At 37.3% G+C, this 17996-nt stretch overlaps 2 protein-coding genes across 12 annotated transcripts in view; one reads left to right on the forward strand and one right to left on the reverse strand.

Annotated features, from left to right (window-relative positions):
* The window catches only part of LOC124422887, an 89234-nt gene extending 85638 nt beyond the window's left edge, over window positions 1-3596 (forward strand). For 7 of the 9 annotated variants that reach the window (XM_046959844.1, XM_046959845.1, XM_046959843.1 and 4 more), the window contains 5 exons: window positions 8-505; window positions 615-862; window positions 937-1543; window positions 1872-2100; window positions 2180-3596. In XM_046959844.1, the coding sequence (XP_046815800.1) occupies window positions 8-505; window positions 615-862; window positions 937-1543; window positions 1872-2100; window positions 2180-2343 (1746 nt within the window). In that variant the 3' untranslated portion in view covers window positions 2344-3596. The remainder of the gene's footprint in view (window positions 1-7; window positions 506-614; window positions 863-936; window positions 1544-1871; window positions 2101-2179) is intronic. The other 2 variants (XR_006941939.1, XM_046959846.1) reach the window with 2 other exon arrangements.
* LOC124422884 lies at window positions 3182-17559 on the reverse strand. 3 transcript variants are annotated; one of them, XM_046959836.1, is made up of 5 exons: window positions 17167-17559; window positions 16559-16820; window positions 11487-11569; window positions 10641-10752; window positions 3182-7342 (listed from the first exon to the last, which is right to left on the reverse strand). In XM_046959836.1, exons 3-5 carry the CDS (start codon window positions 11554-11556, stop codon window positions 4066-4068), a joined length of 3459 nt encoding a protein of 1152 aa, XP_046815792.1. In that variant the 5' UTR covers window positions 11557-11569; window positions 16559-16820; window positions 17167-17559; the 3' UTR covers window positions 3182-4065. The 3 variants fall into 3 exon arrangements, with proteins under 3 accessions (XP_046815792.1, XP_046815793.1, XP_046815791.1); XM_046959837.1 differs by lacking the exon at window positions 16559-16820; XM_046959835.1 differs by lacking the exons at window positions 16559-16820; window positions 17167-17559 and adding an exon at window positions 13073-13450.
* Between the last annotated feature and the right edge of the window lie 437 nt (window positions 17560-17996).

Raw genomic sequence — 17996 nt, forward strand, 5'->3', positions numbered from 1 at the left:
TTTGCAGATGGCGATCACGAACGGAACGATCTGTTTGCTTCTTTTAATCTTCATCCTAGAAGGTTCTTATTGCAACACAAGATACTTTGTTAAAATGAGGACCAATGCCTCCGAATTGTTCAAAACGAAGAACGAAAATCTTCGAATACCTCAGGAAACAATTGCTATGACTCAAGGCCCGTTATCCGATGAAACTAGGGACGATCAACGTAATAACGATGAAAGAATGATTCGAGATGCCTTGACCCTGGAATACGACAGACGAAATACTTTTGAGACCTCCACATTCAATCCCGATGTACTCAACAAGTTCCTCGAGGATTACGCCAATAAAATTAAAAGTTCTACGGAAAAAGACTTTAAGCTTCCGTTGAAATTCTCTAAACCAACGGTGGATCCGCTCATTCTCGAAGTCGACGAGTCTACCACTGATTCTTTCACTACTATACTCGACGATGAAAAATCCACTTTGGATCCTATCAATTCTACTTTAAACGAGGACAAAGTGAGTACTTTCTTTTATTTTTTTTATTTTGTTTTTCCAAGAAATACATACTAAGAGCAACAGCATCTTTATCTCTTTCTTTTTTTTTCTTTCTTATTTTTATTTATAGCTTAGTGAGATTTTGAATGATACATTGAAAAGAAATAAGTATTACGGTATGAACTCTCACGACGATAGAAATGGTTGGGTTACGCTAGATGCAATACCATGGTCCAAAAGTAAAATTTCAAAGTGGCAGGCAAATCCAAGTACTCAACGTCCTTGGCCAGAGATAAAACCATGGGAGAAACCTAGCATGGCTAAACCATGGACGTCCGATTATTCCTCCAGGCCGACTTATGAAAACAACAAACCTTGGTAATTTAATCGTGTTTACGATTTGTCATTTTCACGTGTTTACATGCTTTCACTCGTAACGATTAAACATTTAGGCACGAAAAGCCAAAACCTTATTGGCAAGAAAACGGTAATGAAAAACCATGGCAAAAACCATCGTCGTCCTCTCGTCCGTCTTATTATCCAGACAAGTACGATCAAGTTTCCAATCAAGCTCAAAAGTGGCCACCGGAGAAGCCATCTTGGGACAAATACCCTTCTAATATTCATCGGCCAACCGATATTATAACCGACGACAGGCCTACCAATTTTCCAAATACATGGAACAACAGACCTCAATCATCTAGACCTCATCCTTTTTTAGACAGATATCCTGAAAGCAATCATGCCGACGAGACTAACAACGATTGGCACGACTTTCCACCGAGAACCGAATCATTGGACAGACCTAGACCAAGCGACAGACCAAATTTCTCGCATTATCAATACGGTAATAATCATCCATCTTCTCATCCATCTAACGGAGATGGACAATGGGTTCTTCTATCAACGAACAGAGGATATTCCAAGTCCCGTCAGAGATCCATCAAAATCGACACATTGACTCCTGAACTGGTCAAACTATTGAATGGAAATAAAACGAAATCCAGCAACAAAGAGAACGTCGATCCAACCGTTGCCGTTATGACATCAAAGCGGCAGGTTAGGCTAGAAGTTTAAAGAGATATTTCGAATAGATTTAAGAATAACAATTAATATAATATATCCAATTCAAAATTAATGACAACAATCCAAAGTGCAAATTGAATCGAAAATTAATATCGAAACCGGTTCTTAAGAATCTTTTTTCGTGTCAGTGATAAATGACTCGTTATATTGCGATTATATGCAAAGTAACACGAGTTTCAGACCTTTATGATACCTTGTTTAGAAAGTAAACAGTTATTTATTCTTTTTTCTTTTTTTGACGGATAGAATTACTTATCCGATCGATTATCGACAGTTACTTTATGAAATATGGCTTACCTAGGTCAGGTTGACGGTGTTACCGTCGATCAACGGCACCAACACTACGACATCGCACGGCGGTCTCTTAGAAGTCGAGAGGACTTTCAAGAGCGTCGATCAGAGCCGAAAGGAATACGAGAGAGACAGAACGACAACATTACCGACTATATTGAAAAAACGACCGATCAGGAACACATTGAACGGCGGGGGTCAAGTTTCAAGTTCAGCGGTTCTCGCGGCAGTCGGAGCAGGTTCGTCATCGAGAACGCGTCGTTGTATTTATTATTTTACTCGTCGAATTAATGTATCTTATCATATTTATGAAAACAGGTATGTTACCGGCGACTATGGCAATGATGATTCCTATGATGCTCGGACGAAAGAAACGGGATCTGACGTTGAAAGAGGACACACTGCGGAAGTTTCACGGTCTTGGAATAAATTTGCATAATCTTGGAAAGAAATACGAGGGCTCGAAGAAAAGATATTTCTGATCGTAGATCAAATTCGTATGGCGCACGAGAAAGGAGGTTTACACGCGTCTTAAAATCGTGATGCGATCGTTACAGGTACAATTAGGTAGTATCTATGGAATATAATACCGATACTATAGTTATATATATACTTTATAAGGAACATCGTGATTCGACGGGGCAAATCGACGAACGGAAGTGTTGTTGCACTCGCTTGATCATGAAAGTTCTGTTATGGCAAACGGTCCTGTAACGCCTATCTCCACCGTGTCATTCAATGACTACGTAGTTTCTACAAACGGGGTCACTACCGTATTTTACATGATTTATACATATACATATACATATACATATATATGTGTGTGTGTGTGTGTGCACCCTTTTGAACGGTCTAGCGTAAGAGGACTTTGCGTTTACTATCAAGAAATATAGACAGTCATTGATATCGATGGATTATGCGTTAGCTAGAACATATAGACAAAATGCGTACATATATTGTGGATGGTGGCGTAGGATCGATCGCGGTTAAAGCACACCTGTTGCATCCTGAATAGATTGGATAACGAGTATAACAGTATGGTATTATACTGAACTAGGGTTACTGTTACAGGGGACATTCAATATTTACTTTCCATTTAGTTACGATTTACCGACTGACCGATAGCCCTTTAGTATATTTTTCTTTGATGAATGTCGACCTATAGAATCCGAAGATTACGTAGCTAAGAGAGAATGAAACATTAATTCGTTTGATTATTGTTACGGATAATTTATTGCTATTTATTATCGTATTTATTTCGATATGTTTATTCATTAATGTTATAGGAATATCGAATGAATGTCTCTCTCATTGATATATATATATACATATATATATTTTTTTTTTCTTTTTTCTTTCAACATTTTATTTTTATTTACACGGCACAGAATACTGCCTAGCAATATTTACTTTAACTTATTTATTTATTTATTTATTTATTTATTTATATATATATAAATACGTAATAAACACTCTACTAGATTTTTATATATCCTCGTACCGAGAGGAGGGAAGAGACACACGTACATGAAAATGTAACATAAAGTGAATTTTCAATAAAACAACGTGTGCGTGCGCGTGTGTTCGTTTGCGTGTGTGTAAACATGGGGTGACAGTCTTGTAAAAAAAAATACCCACTACCTTTTTCAAACGTGTTTTCTCGGTACTTCTCCCTTTTTTTCTTTTTCTTTTTTTTTCTCTCTTTGAAACAATAAAATTCCGATAAAAAAAAAAACGACTAAATCCCGTTATTTCTCTCCTCCTCCTTCTCCCCCTTTTATCCCATTGACTTTTGCAAGCATCATGGTTTCACAGCGATAAGCGTCAACATCTGAATTGAGCCAAATCTACTATCAATCGCGAGAAGATCGTTTTGATAGATTCGTTAGATTTCTTGATAGTCATAACAATATTAGAAGATATTCCTAAAGCTCGATTGACGAGTTGACTATGAAAAATAATTGCGATAGTTTCGCCATCATTAAGTTATTTAAATTATTAAGTTATTTACGATCAAGTTAAATAAGACTGATATTGAGACAGAAAGGTGTAAAACTGGTTCTACGTAATCCTAAAATAAAACATACACGCTGAAGCAGATATATAAGAAGAAGAGACGATAGAATTTGGTCGCATCTTCAATCACATACAATTCTCTCTACTCGTGAATTTCGAAAGGTAACACATTATACGTACGTTACATCCTATTCCTCGCCATTGATCCTCTTTTGCACGTGTCCCAGGTATCTCGCGAAACCTTCGCTTGCGTGTTTCAAGATCGTCAAGCCTAATCTAAACTTAATTTCAGCTACTTTTTTGACAAAATTGAAGAGATTGAATCCTCCTCCTGCTTCTTCTTCTTCTTCTTCTTCGGTCGATTTTTTCGTCGTTGTATTTTCGAACCATTCGACGGTCGTTTCTTCGATATCTTTCACGCGTTCGGTTCCGTCAGACACCTCGCTCGTCAACGAAGATGTCGAAGTTGCAAAAGACCCATTGCCCGAATATTCTTCCATTTTATCGATTTGTTTTCTAGTCGTTATTTTTTCCATAGTCTCCGTCTTGTTGTCGTCGAATACATTTTTGTTCGAATTAGTGTCGTTTCCGGTCTCGTTACTTTGGATCTCATTTCTCGAATCTATTTCTTTATGATGCTTATGAGATTCCTCGCGAAGTTTTTTCTTAGGTGAAACAAAATCGTCAACCTCGTTGTCTTTTATTTTTTTCTCTTCGCCGCCAGATAAAGTAGAGTCGATAATATCTAGAATTTCATTGCTAAAGTCCTCTTCTTTTTGTTCTTTTTCTAGTTCATGTCTTGACGGGATTATTTGAATAACAGAATCCCTTTTCGATCTGGAAGAACGATTAATAACGTTCACTTTATTAAGGATCGAACGTTTTATCTTTAAAGATCTAGGTCCGTGTTCAACGGCCACAGCAGTAGGTGTGATCTCGATCTCCTCGTAACCATCCTCGGGTCGTAAAGTTTGCGTTTCCGATTGATGATAGCCTTGTCCGTTCACCGAATTTGGTGGAAAGTTGAGACCTTGAGCTATGTCACGCTCAAATTGCGTCAAGCCACTTTCCGTTGATTCGTGGAAAACGTTGGGATCTTTTTTATTAGACGTCGATAAAGTAGAATGTTTGTCGGTAAAGGATGGATAATCTTTAGGTACGTTACCAACAACGAATTGTCGATTTCCCGTATTATCTTGACCAATCACAAATTCGTTATGCTTTTGTGGATCATAATAAGTTGGAGTGGTTTGTGCTTCGGAATATCTGTAATCGGTATTACGATATTTTAACACAGACCCTGTATTTTCGGTTGGCTTGTAAATTGGCGATGACGATGGTAAAGGATATCTTTGATCCGTCCTCCTTATCGATTGAGTGTCGTACGCACCGTCATAATGATGATAACGATAATAATTTTTATCGAAATCCTTGATCCCGTCTGATCCAGCACCAAACTTATTCTCATGATTGGTCATACCTTGGAGAACTTTCGACAATACTTCCTCTTCGTTCTGTCCATAATTACCTCCGTATTCATCCAAATTGTACTTGTAATTCGGTTCCACCTCATAATTTCTTCGCGTGATTGTTCCACCAAAAGGATACAGAAAATAGGAAGCTAATCCCAGGCCAAGACCGAGCAAGGACATCACCCCAAAACTGGGCATTACTTCTCTGCTAAGAAAATTATAGATCTGCGTGCTGATTCCCTTTTGAGGCGGCTTCTTCTTCGTCTTCGTAATATTATTCGTTATTTTGGATTCTGGCTCGACCTTCGATTCTTGAATAGCGTTGTCCAAAAGAATCGGTTCGGCCGATACTTCGTTTATTTCGTCAATCGGTGAAGGAGCTGTCGTTGTTGTTGTTGTTGTCGTCGTTGTAAACGTGGTCGTTGTTAACGGTGTCGTGCTCGCTGGTCTTCGACGTCTAATCTTGTTCTTCTTCCTCTTATTCGAGTTTCTCTGTCGTTTCGTTGTCGTATATGACGATTGAGTGGAGGACGTTGTCAATGAATCCGCTGAACTATCCGTTTCGGTACTGATCTTCGTCAGTTCAGGATTAAAATCAAATTTCAAATCTATGCTAGAACCATTGAGATTAATTAAGCCAATGTCAGTCATATCATCGTCAGATTGTTTCTTCTCCGTCATCTTTTCAATCGTCCCGTTCTGTTTAATTGGCTCTATTTCAATTTGAGTGGATTCGTCGATCGGCTTCTTCAATTGCACCTTCAAGACGTTATTTACGCTCGTTCCAAGAGGTTTCGATTTGATCGGTATCTCGATTAGATCGGTATCCGAAAAATTGCTTTTAGAAACGGTAGAAACATCTACGTTCGCAGGTGCAGTTTTCTGAGTGTCCATTAGAACGGATGCCTTGATCTTCGTGACGAATATCGGTTTCTCCGTTATCTCGTTCTTAGTTCGTGGCGTTGTAATCATCGGCACCGCTTTGAACGTAACTTTTTCAACCTTAGCTGTCGAGGAGGAATTGTCGTTCTTCGATACTTCAGGTTTCACCGTTGTCCTTTTCGTCTGAGACGGCTTAGGTTTGCCTTGTTGAGGTCTTTTAACTGCCGTTGTACCAGATTTATTTGGAACAGTGGGTCTAGGAGTCGTCATCGGCTTTGCCTTTAAAGTCGATCTTATAATTTGAATCCTTTTTGTGGTCGCACCTGAAGACGTCGATACTGTCGACGTTACTTTATTATCCGCAGCCGAGGCAACGGTTGTACGTGATACCTTCGAAGTTGTACTTTCGATGGCTTCTAAATTAGCCAAAGATTGCGTTGTCTCGTCCTGTTTCGAGGAATTATTACCAGGAGTAATTTTTTTCAAAGTACTATTATTCGTACCTTTCTTCGTACTTGAAAAGATGACTTTCTCTATTGAGGCAGTCGATGGTAATTGCGACGTTACCTTTTGCTCGTTCTTCGTATTCTTTATCTCTATTCTCCCATGAGTCACGATCGGCTTTAAAGTATATCTTACATCGTTCTCAGATTGTTTCGGCGTGACAGGTCGATCGTTCTCGGTGAGACTCTTTGTCGTCGTCGATGGTGGATTTAATAAAATCCACGTCGAGATACCGCCGGTCGTCGTCGGATGATTCTTATAACCTGCCATCAATCTGGTAGAACTCATTTCCTTCTCGAGTTCTTCCTCGGTCATGACCATTGCCTGACCAGGATGACTACTCTCGAAATAACCAAATTTCGAATTCATAGGTCTACCAAAATTAACTCCCATCGATTCGAGATTACTTATTTCCGCATTAATTTCCTTCACGAAAGATGCATCGTCCTTCCCGTTCAATCTCGAATCCTTCGTTTCAATTTTCGTTTCTTTAATCCCTTCGTTATGACCCGTTACATTTAGCAACTGCGTAGCGACCGTTCTTAATGACTGGTTGATGTGCTGGAGATCTTTCAGCTGGCGTTGCGTTTCATTCGTCAGTTGAACACTGAAATGAAAATCTCGTGTGAGATCGTTACGTTTCATGTGCGAGTTATTTTTCTGTTAAAGCTTATTGTTTTCTAGGACAATATTGTTCTTAACGATAATTAATATTATCGTTTAGTATCATCAGCGATTTTTATCTCAATAACAGACAATATTTCGTGCTTTAGGCGTTAGATTTTTAATGGTCTTACCTTCGACGAAAAAGGATAGTTAAAATCGTCTGTATAATATCTATATTACCGCATTATTTCAAGGAAATGAGGACATGGGATGTGTCGTTTGAATGAACTATATATTTATAAATATCTCGGCAATTCTTTTGTCTTATAATTTCACGTTAAAATGAACTCGCACGCAATGCGGTTGAACTGAAATAAAATTACAAGGTTCTTTTACTTGGAATATTTTATTCATATTACAAATTCATACTGCGTATGACGATGATCAGTTTGACCTGTTTCGATGCGATTATATCTCTAGAAAAATTGAAATTATTAAGGAGATATCAAGGATACCTGTCACTTCAAATTAAATCATTAATTAACATTAAACTTATGAAATAAAGGAATTCCTTTTTACTGATTACAATCTCTATTTCGATTTAATATTATACTTATCGATTAAATAAATATCTACAATAGTTAATACCAATTTTAATTGGTCATAGATAAGAAAACAGATCTCGTTTCTTCCTTTTTTTACTTTTCCATTCGTTCAATCGCTCGTATTTTTGCAAAGAGTCTCTAACGACTTCATCGAGATTAGGCCTAAATCTGATCGTAATAGAGTCAGAAGATCGACCAAAATCGAAGGCACTTGGAATCGTCCAAGGAAATATAAAGGCAGCTATTCCTAAAATACCAGCAGCGATGGCGGCAAAAGGAGCAGCGGCTAGACTGAACAAGCTGTAGTTCAATGGATTGAAGAACGTAAGATACGTGAAGGTCGAGGTTATCGATTCCAAAACACCACTAGGGGATAGATCAAAGCCGTCGTCGTCGTCCTCGTCGTCGTCATCATCGTCATTATCGTCATTGCTGATAGCAGATCCTAAAGCAGAACCACTGGAAGGACGATTACCGATCAACTGAGGTACTGCGTTAGGCAAACTAGGACGATTTGAGAGTCCTGCGGCTTGCAAGCTACCTATACCACCGTTACTATTTGCCTGTTGACTTTCAGAAAAATCGCTAACGATGGAAGCAAGTTGTTCTTGATCTTCCGAAGGAGATACAGCGTCATTAACCGAATCAGAAGTTCCTTCTGAAGTTTCGCCTGGTGTTTCGGAAAATATCCAACCATCAATGTCATTAGGTTGATCGTTCAAGCTCGCCACGCTTACTTGAGTATTCTGGACAACCTGAAGTGTTGGTACGTCGGAAGAAACGTAGTTAGGTTCGGAGGAGACCTCGGATTGAAATATCTCGTCTTTCTGAGGTGTATAATCATCTTGGTACGAGGGAGGATTGTAAATTGCGGTTGGTGAAGGCTCGTAATTGTAAGTTTGAACGGATGGGTAAACATTTTCTATCGATCCTACATATTTATTATTTTCACCTGCGAACGAATTCACGTTATTGGGGTCATCGATGATCGTCTCCACGGGCTTTATCACGTTAGTGTTTAAAATGTGTGAATTAATGATAATATTCAAATCCGTACATCCTTCCTTACTTTGAATCGTATTATTTACTTTGGTGAACGAATTTATCATAATGGTAGGACAATTCTCATCGAGCTTAACGTTTTCTTTGATCTTATCTTTTTCCGATAAGAACATTAACTCTACGTTTGGTCGTGAATCTGAACTAACGGAAGAACCTTGGACATAAGTAATAGGCTTTGAATTTTTTTGAAGATCCTTTATCCCTGCCAAAGTGCTGTTAGACTTTTTCGAGTGACTTTTCAAAATATGAACGACCGTGTTTTGCGTTATTTGCGTTATAGGCTTATATTCGAGCTTCTTTTGCGGCAAAGACGACGTTGGAATTAAATCATAATTTGTCGTGGACGTTTGCCATCCTGGCGAGACATCTAACAATTTATCGTGTAAAGTATTACTATTGTTAGGGTTAAAACTATTATTTTCCGAAGTTTTCAAAGGGAGATTGGGCTCGAGATCATCGTAAAGTGGCTTAAAAGTAACACTGATTGGACCATCCAACTCATCGTCCTCCAACATTTGACTTTTATTCGAGGCAAACGCTGGAACCTTCATCCACTGAACGATTTCCTGAATACCAGCTTGCATGGCAGGTATTCGATGATGGACACTCGAATTGTTGTTACTGCTAGAACTAATCAGCTGATCGGTATTTTGAACCTGCTCTGGAAAGGACGTGTATCTCTCGTAATTATAAAGATCTTCGGCATCTTTTGGAAAATCATTCGGCCAATTTTTTAAAAAGGAATCAGTAGGAAAGATTTGATCCTCCAATTGGGAAACATCAGTTTTGTTTTTTTTATCAACATTAACGTCCTGTCTCATGAAATTAATCGAAGGATAGCGAGAAACAATATTCCTAACGTTCGTCGACAATTCCGAATTCTTCGTCGATTCGTTAAGGTCATTAACATTCTCTTTAGAAAAAGTTCCTTGATCATTTTTAATTCTCTCAGTGAATGTCAATCTAGTAAAGTAATTCCCGCGATCCCTCGATATGGTATTCGTAAGATGTCTCACAGCACCGACTTGATCAAACCGGTTGGAAGAAAGCATCACAGGAGTACTACCATGATGCCTGACCTTGACAGAGTTTCTATAAGTCGATGCTGCTGCGATGTTTTTGCGATCCAGTATATCTACTTGTTCTTCTGACTTTAATTTCTGGTTCAAGGCCAGTTCATTCGTTTCGAGTCTTCTCTTTCCTGAATTATTCAAAGCTTTACGTTGAGAATTATCGAGCCTGGAATAACGAGGATCACCTAGTCCGGTTACTACATTTTTCGGCTTACCTAAATTTTCGACTTTCGAAATATTCAAACGACGGGACGCATAAATCGATCTATCGTGTTTATCGTGATTTAATAGTTTAGCAGTACGACACGGAAATTCATTCGTAAGATTATTCCTTCGAAAATATCCTTCTCTATTTAACAACTTGGACCAGTCGAACGAGCCCCTAACGGAATCAACCGATCCTGAACTTACCTCCTCTCTAGTATTATTACCACTGATTCTACTATTACTACTACTATTACTGCTACTACTATTTCTACTTTTGAACGACGAGCTAGCATTAGTATCGCGATAATAGATAATGTAAGACTTTCTACTATTTCCGGAGTTCTCCGTATACCTGCTGTCACCTCGACGAACATTTTCGGTAGTTTTTTCCGTCGATCTTGGTGGTTTCCATTCCTTGTTGCTCGCCTCAGTCGTTACTTCCTGTCGTAAAGTCGTTTCCGCTTCTGCAAAAAAGAAAAAAGAAAAAAAAAAAAAAAAGATACAACTAACGTCATCAAACGTGTTTCTCGAACCTGTTAATGTCAGTCTTTATTTATTCAAAGTTGCGAAGTATGCAGATTGTAGGTAACTACATATGGTCGATTTGTTAAGGCGATAGATGTGAGGTAACTCATCGTTATGCATCGACGAAAATTTTCGAAATTGAGGAAGGAAGAGGATAGTCGCGTATCGATTAGAAATTTTCTAACGAAACTTTTATTGCGTTAACCACGCGTACGCGGATAATCGTTCGTTTAGAAATAAAAAAGAAAATACAATATACAACTTTCCTTCGTAGAGGGAGAGATCCTCTAACGAGTGAACAAACGAAAGTGACAGAACCCATCTTAATTGGCTAAGAAATCTCTTACCTCTTTTAACTGTCTACGTTAACTTACTTCATTGAATATGGATGCTTCTCAGGGATCGTATTTAATCTCGTTGCTTTTAATTGCATCAAACTTTTTACGTTATATAATTTCATATGTTGCATGAATTTTTACGTTATCATTATTATATCGAATATATTGACTTAATTGTCTATTAATCCATTTTGTTGTTCAAAAAATCTAACTCTTACACATTACTCTCTCTCTCTCTCTCTCTCTCTCCCTCCCTCCCTCTCTCTTCATTTGATTCTAATTACTTTCACAGCTCAAGACAATAACTTTTCACGGAATATTTGAAAAAAATTTACCGGCTGTTTGAGGCCTGGCATGACTGAATTCTACCAGCAAGAGTATCAACGCGATCTTGAATAGGCCCATCCTAGTTTGTGCTCTGAAACGAAGAAATAAAGAAACACTATGAGAAATTATTAGATTCGTTCTTGCAATCGCTTTGGTCAGGAGGAAACGGCGTGATCGTTTGGATCACGATACGAATCCTTTATTGCTAATTTAACGAGTAAGGTCTCGATCGAGAGGGTCGTTCGTATTCGATTCTCGACTTTCGATCGTTTGTCTCAATGGCGTCATTATCATTTTAAACTTATCATCGAGCATCGATCTGTTGCTCACGAAAATTGTGATCATTATTTATTTCATTTATTTCATCTTCAATGCCATTTTGTCAAGTAAAATTATTTTTTGTTTGTGCATGGTCACATAATGAACTAATATTTTTCTAACAGTACAAATAGGCATTCCTCGTTGAACAATTTAGGAATTTCTATTTAACCCGTTAGCTACCCGTCATACGAAACTATTCCGTTTTATCCTATTTAATAACTATTTAAATAACTAAATGATCATTACTTTTTCCACATGACGAGTATACACGTCATAAAAGAAAAATATTACTATATCTTTGTGCAAACTATAATCGTAACACACGGCTAACAGGTTAATCATCAATCATGCATTTTTGAACGTTTTGAGCATTTAACATTTTGTATTAATTTGTTACGAGGAAAATGATTAGGGTGTTTGGATTCTTATCGACTTTCATCGAATCTTTACGATAATATTCGATAAATGATCATCGATCGAAGATAATAATTTTATTGAGATGTTTACGTTTAAAAAGAACGTCGATCAATGCTAAAGAATCTCTTTTTTACCGTTGCATTTTTCGTTCATATTTGTGTCTAGTAACGGTACCAGTCATCCTTCTTCTCGGACCTCTCTCACTTTGCATGAGTCGCGTGCATTGGACGTTTCTACGTTCTACGATCGTGAACGAATAAAAAGATGGAAAGAATTATTCATTACTCATCGTAGGAAAGTATTTGAAATTTCTTTCCTTTTTCTCCATCTCTCTCTCTCTCTCTCTCTCTCTCTCTCCCGCTCTCTTTCTCTCTCTTTGGTTCGTTCAACGTACCGTTAACGCATCGACTAAAACAGCTGTCCGATTTCAATATAAATTGTCTCCGTTCTACTTGAAATCCTCACGTAGCAAGTTCTTTGCCAAAAATTTAAAAAAAAAAAAGAAAAAGAAAAGAAAAGAAAGAGAAAAAAATCATTCGCTCAATTGAACTGCTTTCTATTTCTTCGATCTCAGAATTAGAAACTATATCTAATATCTCGGAAGTGTTTATTGATAGTAAATATTTTGCTAAGAGAAAAAACGAATTTGATTTGTACGTTTTGCATTTCACTCGATCTTACTAGCAACTTATCAAGAACTTTCTTTGATCTTACGGCAATCTCGAATCATCGACGATTCGAAATACGTGTATCTATGTGATATAAACAAGATAATAAAAGAAAGAAAAAAAAAAAAAAAAAAAAAACATTAAAAATAATTTAAAGATGTTTATCGTGAATGCGTTTAGAGGCTTACCTGAAAATCAAAGAAATGCTCTCAAGATTGACACAGGAATGGACATCACACCGATGCACAATATCGTTCACGCGCGTACACTTATTCGTAAGAAACGTAAACGAGGCGGAACAAATGAAAAGAAGAATTTTCCGCGTGAATTGCCGTGCGATCTGTCGATATTTATCTCGTTTTATCGTCACCAAAAGAGGATCAGAAAGAATTGAGAGATAGAGAGAGAGAGAGAGAGAGAGAGAGAGAGATAAAGAGATAACGATAATAAGAATATTAATAAAGTAAAGAGTAAAGGAAACAGAAACAAAGAATTAAAAGCGAAAAAATCGATGAAAGAAATCGAAACTTTATCGTGATTCACTGTCTTTAAGATCGTCGACGATCTTTCGACAATGGTACACGGCTGACTGACTCGAGGTGGACGTCGAGTAGACGAGTAAAGTCGTATCGGTGTGTTAAGAAGGAGAAAGAAAGAAAGAAAGAGAGAGAAGCTCAGAAGGCGCCTCAGCACAGTGCTTCGAACCGATGCGTAGAGGGTCCCCCGTTTAGTTTGCACGAGACTACCCAGACCCGTTACTTCGTTCCTACGAGATGTCGACGGGTTGAATAACCTTCGGCCAACTCACGACAGGTAGTCCTATCTTATATATACGATATATGCTAAATGGCTATATAATTAGATATTCCAACGAGTATGCAATGAGCTTTAAAAGGAGTAACAAAAACGAAAGTTGATTACAAGATTATGGAAAAAAATTTGCTTGCACTCATTCACTCGGTCTTACGATTATTTCTTTTTCTTCTTTCCTTTCTTTTTCTTTTTTTTTTTTTTCGTTTCTTTTTTCTTTTCTTTTGTAATCGTTCTCAACCCCACTCATCCATCCAATCATACGATTTATGGAATTACGATAAAAATTAAATTTGTTTTGTTCGTTAATAATTTATATATATTTTTTTTAATCGTTCCTTCTCGTTATTAATAGTTAATGTCAGTTAATTAAATAACGCGAAACTATCGAAGAAATTCCATGTGGTAAATAGAATGAGGATCAATTCAGTCGCCCAAGCTACTTGACAATATTTCCTTTTCTTTTTTCCTCGTTCGCTCGCTTTCGATGAACGAACGGTGGGTGAACCGGCTCTCGAGACTGCCGATTCCACACTCCGGCACTCCAAGCATACCTACTTTGTTCCGTAGAAGGACGACAATGCGGGAGAGTATTTATCCTAAAAAGTACATTACGCGTGCCAGTAATCCACTACTTGTCATTTACCACGCTCTCAAGAATTGTTCGATCTATAAACGATTTAACGCTTGTTTCGAATTTACGTAGAAATTCTATGATAAATTCAATGTTCTTCCTGAATCGATGACATCATCGAGACCATTAACCGATACCTCGAATTCATCGGGCTTTACAAGAGAGAGAGAGAGAGAGAGAGAGAGAGAAAAAAAAAGAAAAGAAAGAGAGAAAGAAAAAGAAAAACAAGGATGAGATATAAATTAATTGAGCATGAAGCCGCTCTTGAAAGTAGTGTTATTTGAGTGAAAGAGTTCCGCCGAGGTAAAAAGATCGAACAAGGGCCAACAAAAATGTTAAAGACCTAAGGCTAGCGCCGGGATTACACTGTCGGTCCCGGAAGATACATAATAACTGAACGTACCGGACGTCCCAGAATCGTCCACCGTCGAAGCTTCTATGTGGGACATAGCGGCACTTCTCATGGCCTTAGATATCTTTACCGTCGGAGAACTGTCATCTACACGTAACATATTCTCCTTATTTTTCGATAAACTATATTATTTGATACGACGAACCAATCGAATTTAAGACAAAGCAAATAATGGTCTTTACGGCAATTACTTATCTTATACATGTACGTATAATATTTTTGAATTAAGACAATTCAGAACACTCGAGCTATCAAGGAATAATATTTCAACGAGCATATTGAAATTCATGTTAAAGCTTCGGACAACTCCTAATTTATCTATCTATCCGCTACACCTTCCTAGTTATCATTCCTAAACCTAAAACGGACATCTTGAGTAACGGTGGATCTAAGAAAAGACAAGGTCAAGTTCTATCAACTAAGTCTGATCAATTATTATATACGAATGATTTTCATTGGAACTAACGGAAATACTTATTTTTGGAGATATTCTCGTTTCCTTAGTTGTAACCGAGGGCAAATAATAGTCTTTACATCTCGAAGGTTCGTCGAACAATTTCGATTTCGTCCTGTTGCTTCAAAGCAATCTACAAGAACCGACTGACGGCTCGAACTGACAGCTAATTACACTTTAACCATTTATGATGTACAGTGACGCGTAAAAATAATTGTTTCTTCTCTCTCTCTCTCTCTCTCTCTCTCTCTCTCTCTCTCTCTCTCTCTGCATTTTAAATTCACATAAAAGTAAATGGACTTTATTGCAAGGATCATTTTTGCGTGTCACTGTACATACATACCTATTAGTCCGGCTGATGGTTGTTGCGTTGAACGAGTTAAAAAATTGATTTCTCCCTTTTCCCTCAAGACCATCATTCTTTCATAGATTTATTATTATTAAAGTTTTTTTTCTTTTTTCTATTTTTCTTTCGATAACGGTGCTTGCTTCTCATGTGCTCTCAGGAAACGCTCTCGTTCGCGCGTCATAATTATTTATGGCCGATCTAACGAGTCGCGTCACGAAGGAAGGGACTGCCAATGAAATCGCGATTTCTAACGCTTCGAACGTTTCCTATGCAATGTATTTGATTTACGATCGTCTATACAATCATTAGCGTTCTTATGGATGCGTTCTTTCGTACGATAAACCAGGTCAATCTAAAGCTTTTATCGGGAAATGATTCATTAATAATAATGGTAAAAAAAAAAATCATTCTTTATGACAATCGAAACAGATGGTATTAATTTGTTTTTATTTTCTTGTTGAAACATTTAATCGTTAATTGGTATAATAATTCAAAGAAATATATAAGTGAGAAAACGAGGGGAGCATTGATCTTTGAGAGATCGAAAGTCTGCGTGCGTCGCGTGCACCGAGCCATGCATCGGCGACAGTGAACACGCTCGCGCGCACGACGATGACATTGACATTTGTGAAAGGTGGCAACGATCTTAAGCTAACGTAACCGAGCGTAGTGTTAACGAGCCGGCAAACAGCTTATTTTACGCGCGTCTTTCCTTCTCTAATGTTTATATGCTATCCTGTCAATGAAAATGGAAGTATTCCTTATACGAGTACAGTACACTAGTTTTGTCGTCTTATTTATACACTTTCTTCTCTATCCACTTTTACAGAAAGATTTCCTTTTCTTATTTTGTATTTTCTTCGAAATTCATTTCTAATAATCTATCTTTTTCTTTTTGTTTTCTTTTTTTTTTTTTTTTTTAATTCTTTCTTCGTTTGCCAAACTTAATCATTTGGATATTAAAATTAAAAAGAGTCGAATTTTTTATCTCGCATCAGAGATTTTTAATCCTTACCTTGTTAGTTCGATTGATCGATCAGTGTAATTTCGTGTTCCATCCGCTTTGGGCCACTTCGATCGATTTCCTTTTTTCTTCTTCTTCTTTTTCTTCTTTTTTTACAAATAAAAAGAGATCGAACAAAATTTGTCTCTTCCTTTTAATATATCCAACGATGGAATCGTTCTTGATCATCTCTTGATGACCGTTCAATACTACTAATCGTAAATCGTTTGCGTTTACGAGACGCTCGAAAGTTTTACGACAATGTTGTCGGTCGCTATAATGAAAAAGTCATGGTTAGTCGTAGACGTCGCATGATTTATCGATCTACCTGTCTTCTTGTAATGATATTAAAGTTAAAAAAAAAAAAATAGAAAAAAAAAGAAGGAAAGAAAGAAAAAAACATACGCGTATCGTGTCGTCACGGTGGTTTATTATAAAAACCAATGGTGCATGAATTGTGGAATAAGATCGAGCGTATTTACATTTATTACAGATCAAATTTGCAATATAATAAATTCATAATTTTGCTCTTTCTTGTCGATAAATTTTGCAAGCTTAAAACAACTTATTGTTGTATGAATCGAAAACGTTAGATCCATAAAATTATTATATTTATTTACCTGTTAAAATAGTTATCGGCTTCGTATATATCTTTCGGTATCCGTTATAAGTAGCTCAAAATATACGACAAGATGCAGACTCTGTGGGTGACGAAGAACTTCCTGTAGATCCTTGATCTTCGTCCTTGCGGCAAATTCTTCGTCGGAAAGTAGTATTCCAAGTGCCACAGATGATTCTCGCGTAAACGTTTTCCGTTCGATTCCTTGAGCACAAATAGAACGAGCATCGAACCGATAAACGCGAATATATCGAGAAGTTATCTGGCACGAGAAACCTCGATGAAAGTTTCCCTTTATCTCTCCCAAGAGATATCCTTTTTAGATATCTATGTATCGTTGTATTTCATGTTAAAAACTCGACCGCAATTAAATACGCGAATCGTTCGACTTCAATTTTATTTAATAATGTACACTCTCTCTCTCTCGCTCCCTCTCTTTCTCCGTTATGTCAAAATGGCGTTGAAATGTTTTTAAAATGCATCCAAGGATAATAATATCTTCCTTTCTCTCGAGAAATTATATATATATATATGTGTGTGTGTGTGTGTGTATGTGTATGTATTTATATATAAATATCTTTATTACTTCTGCTTCGAAAGTTTTGCCGAGTCTAGGTCGAGTCTAGAATACGTGGTAAACTTTACCACAAGTTGGAACACTTTGATCCTCCAATGTGTCACATGGGTGAGAATGAACTATTGTACAATTTGATATATTCGATCTACGAATTATTAAAGATAGATCGATGATCCATCTGTCTGTACGATTGGACTCCGAGTTAACGAATGAAGTCTTCTTGGTCAGACAACCCAAGGTATACTCTCCTGAAG

The sequence above is a fragment of the Vespa crabro genome, chromosome 3 (genome assembly GCF_910589235.1).
Source record: "Vespa crabro chromosome 3, iyVesCrab1.2, whole genome shotgun sequence".
Lineage (NCBI taxonomy): Eukaryota > Metazoa > Arthropoda > Insecta > Hymenoptera > Vespidae > Vespa > Vespa crabro.

Coding starts and splice junctions, on each gene's coding strand:
- LOC124422884 (XM_046959837.1), bottom strand. CDS start 11,556: ATGGGCCTATTCAAGATCGCGTTGATACTCTTGCTGGTAGAATTCAGT. Junction 10,753..11,486: donor TGCCAGGCCTCAAACAGCCG/GTAAATTTTTTT, acceptor TCTTTTTTGCAG/AAGCGGAAACGACTTTACGA. Junction 7,343..10,640: donor GTTCGTCGAGGTGACAGCAG/GTATACGGAGAA, acceptor TTTTCATTTCAG/TGTTCAACTGACGAATGAAA.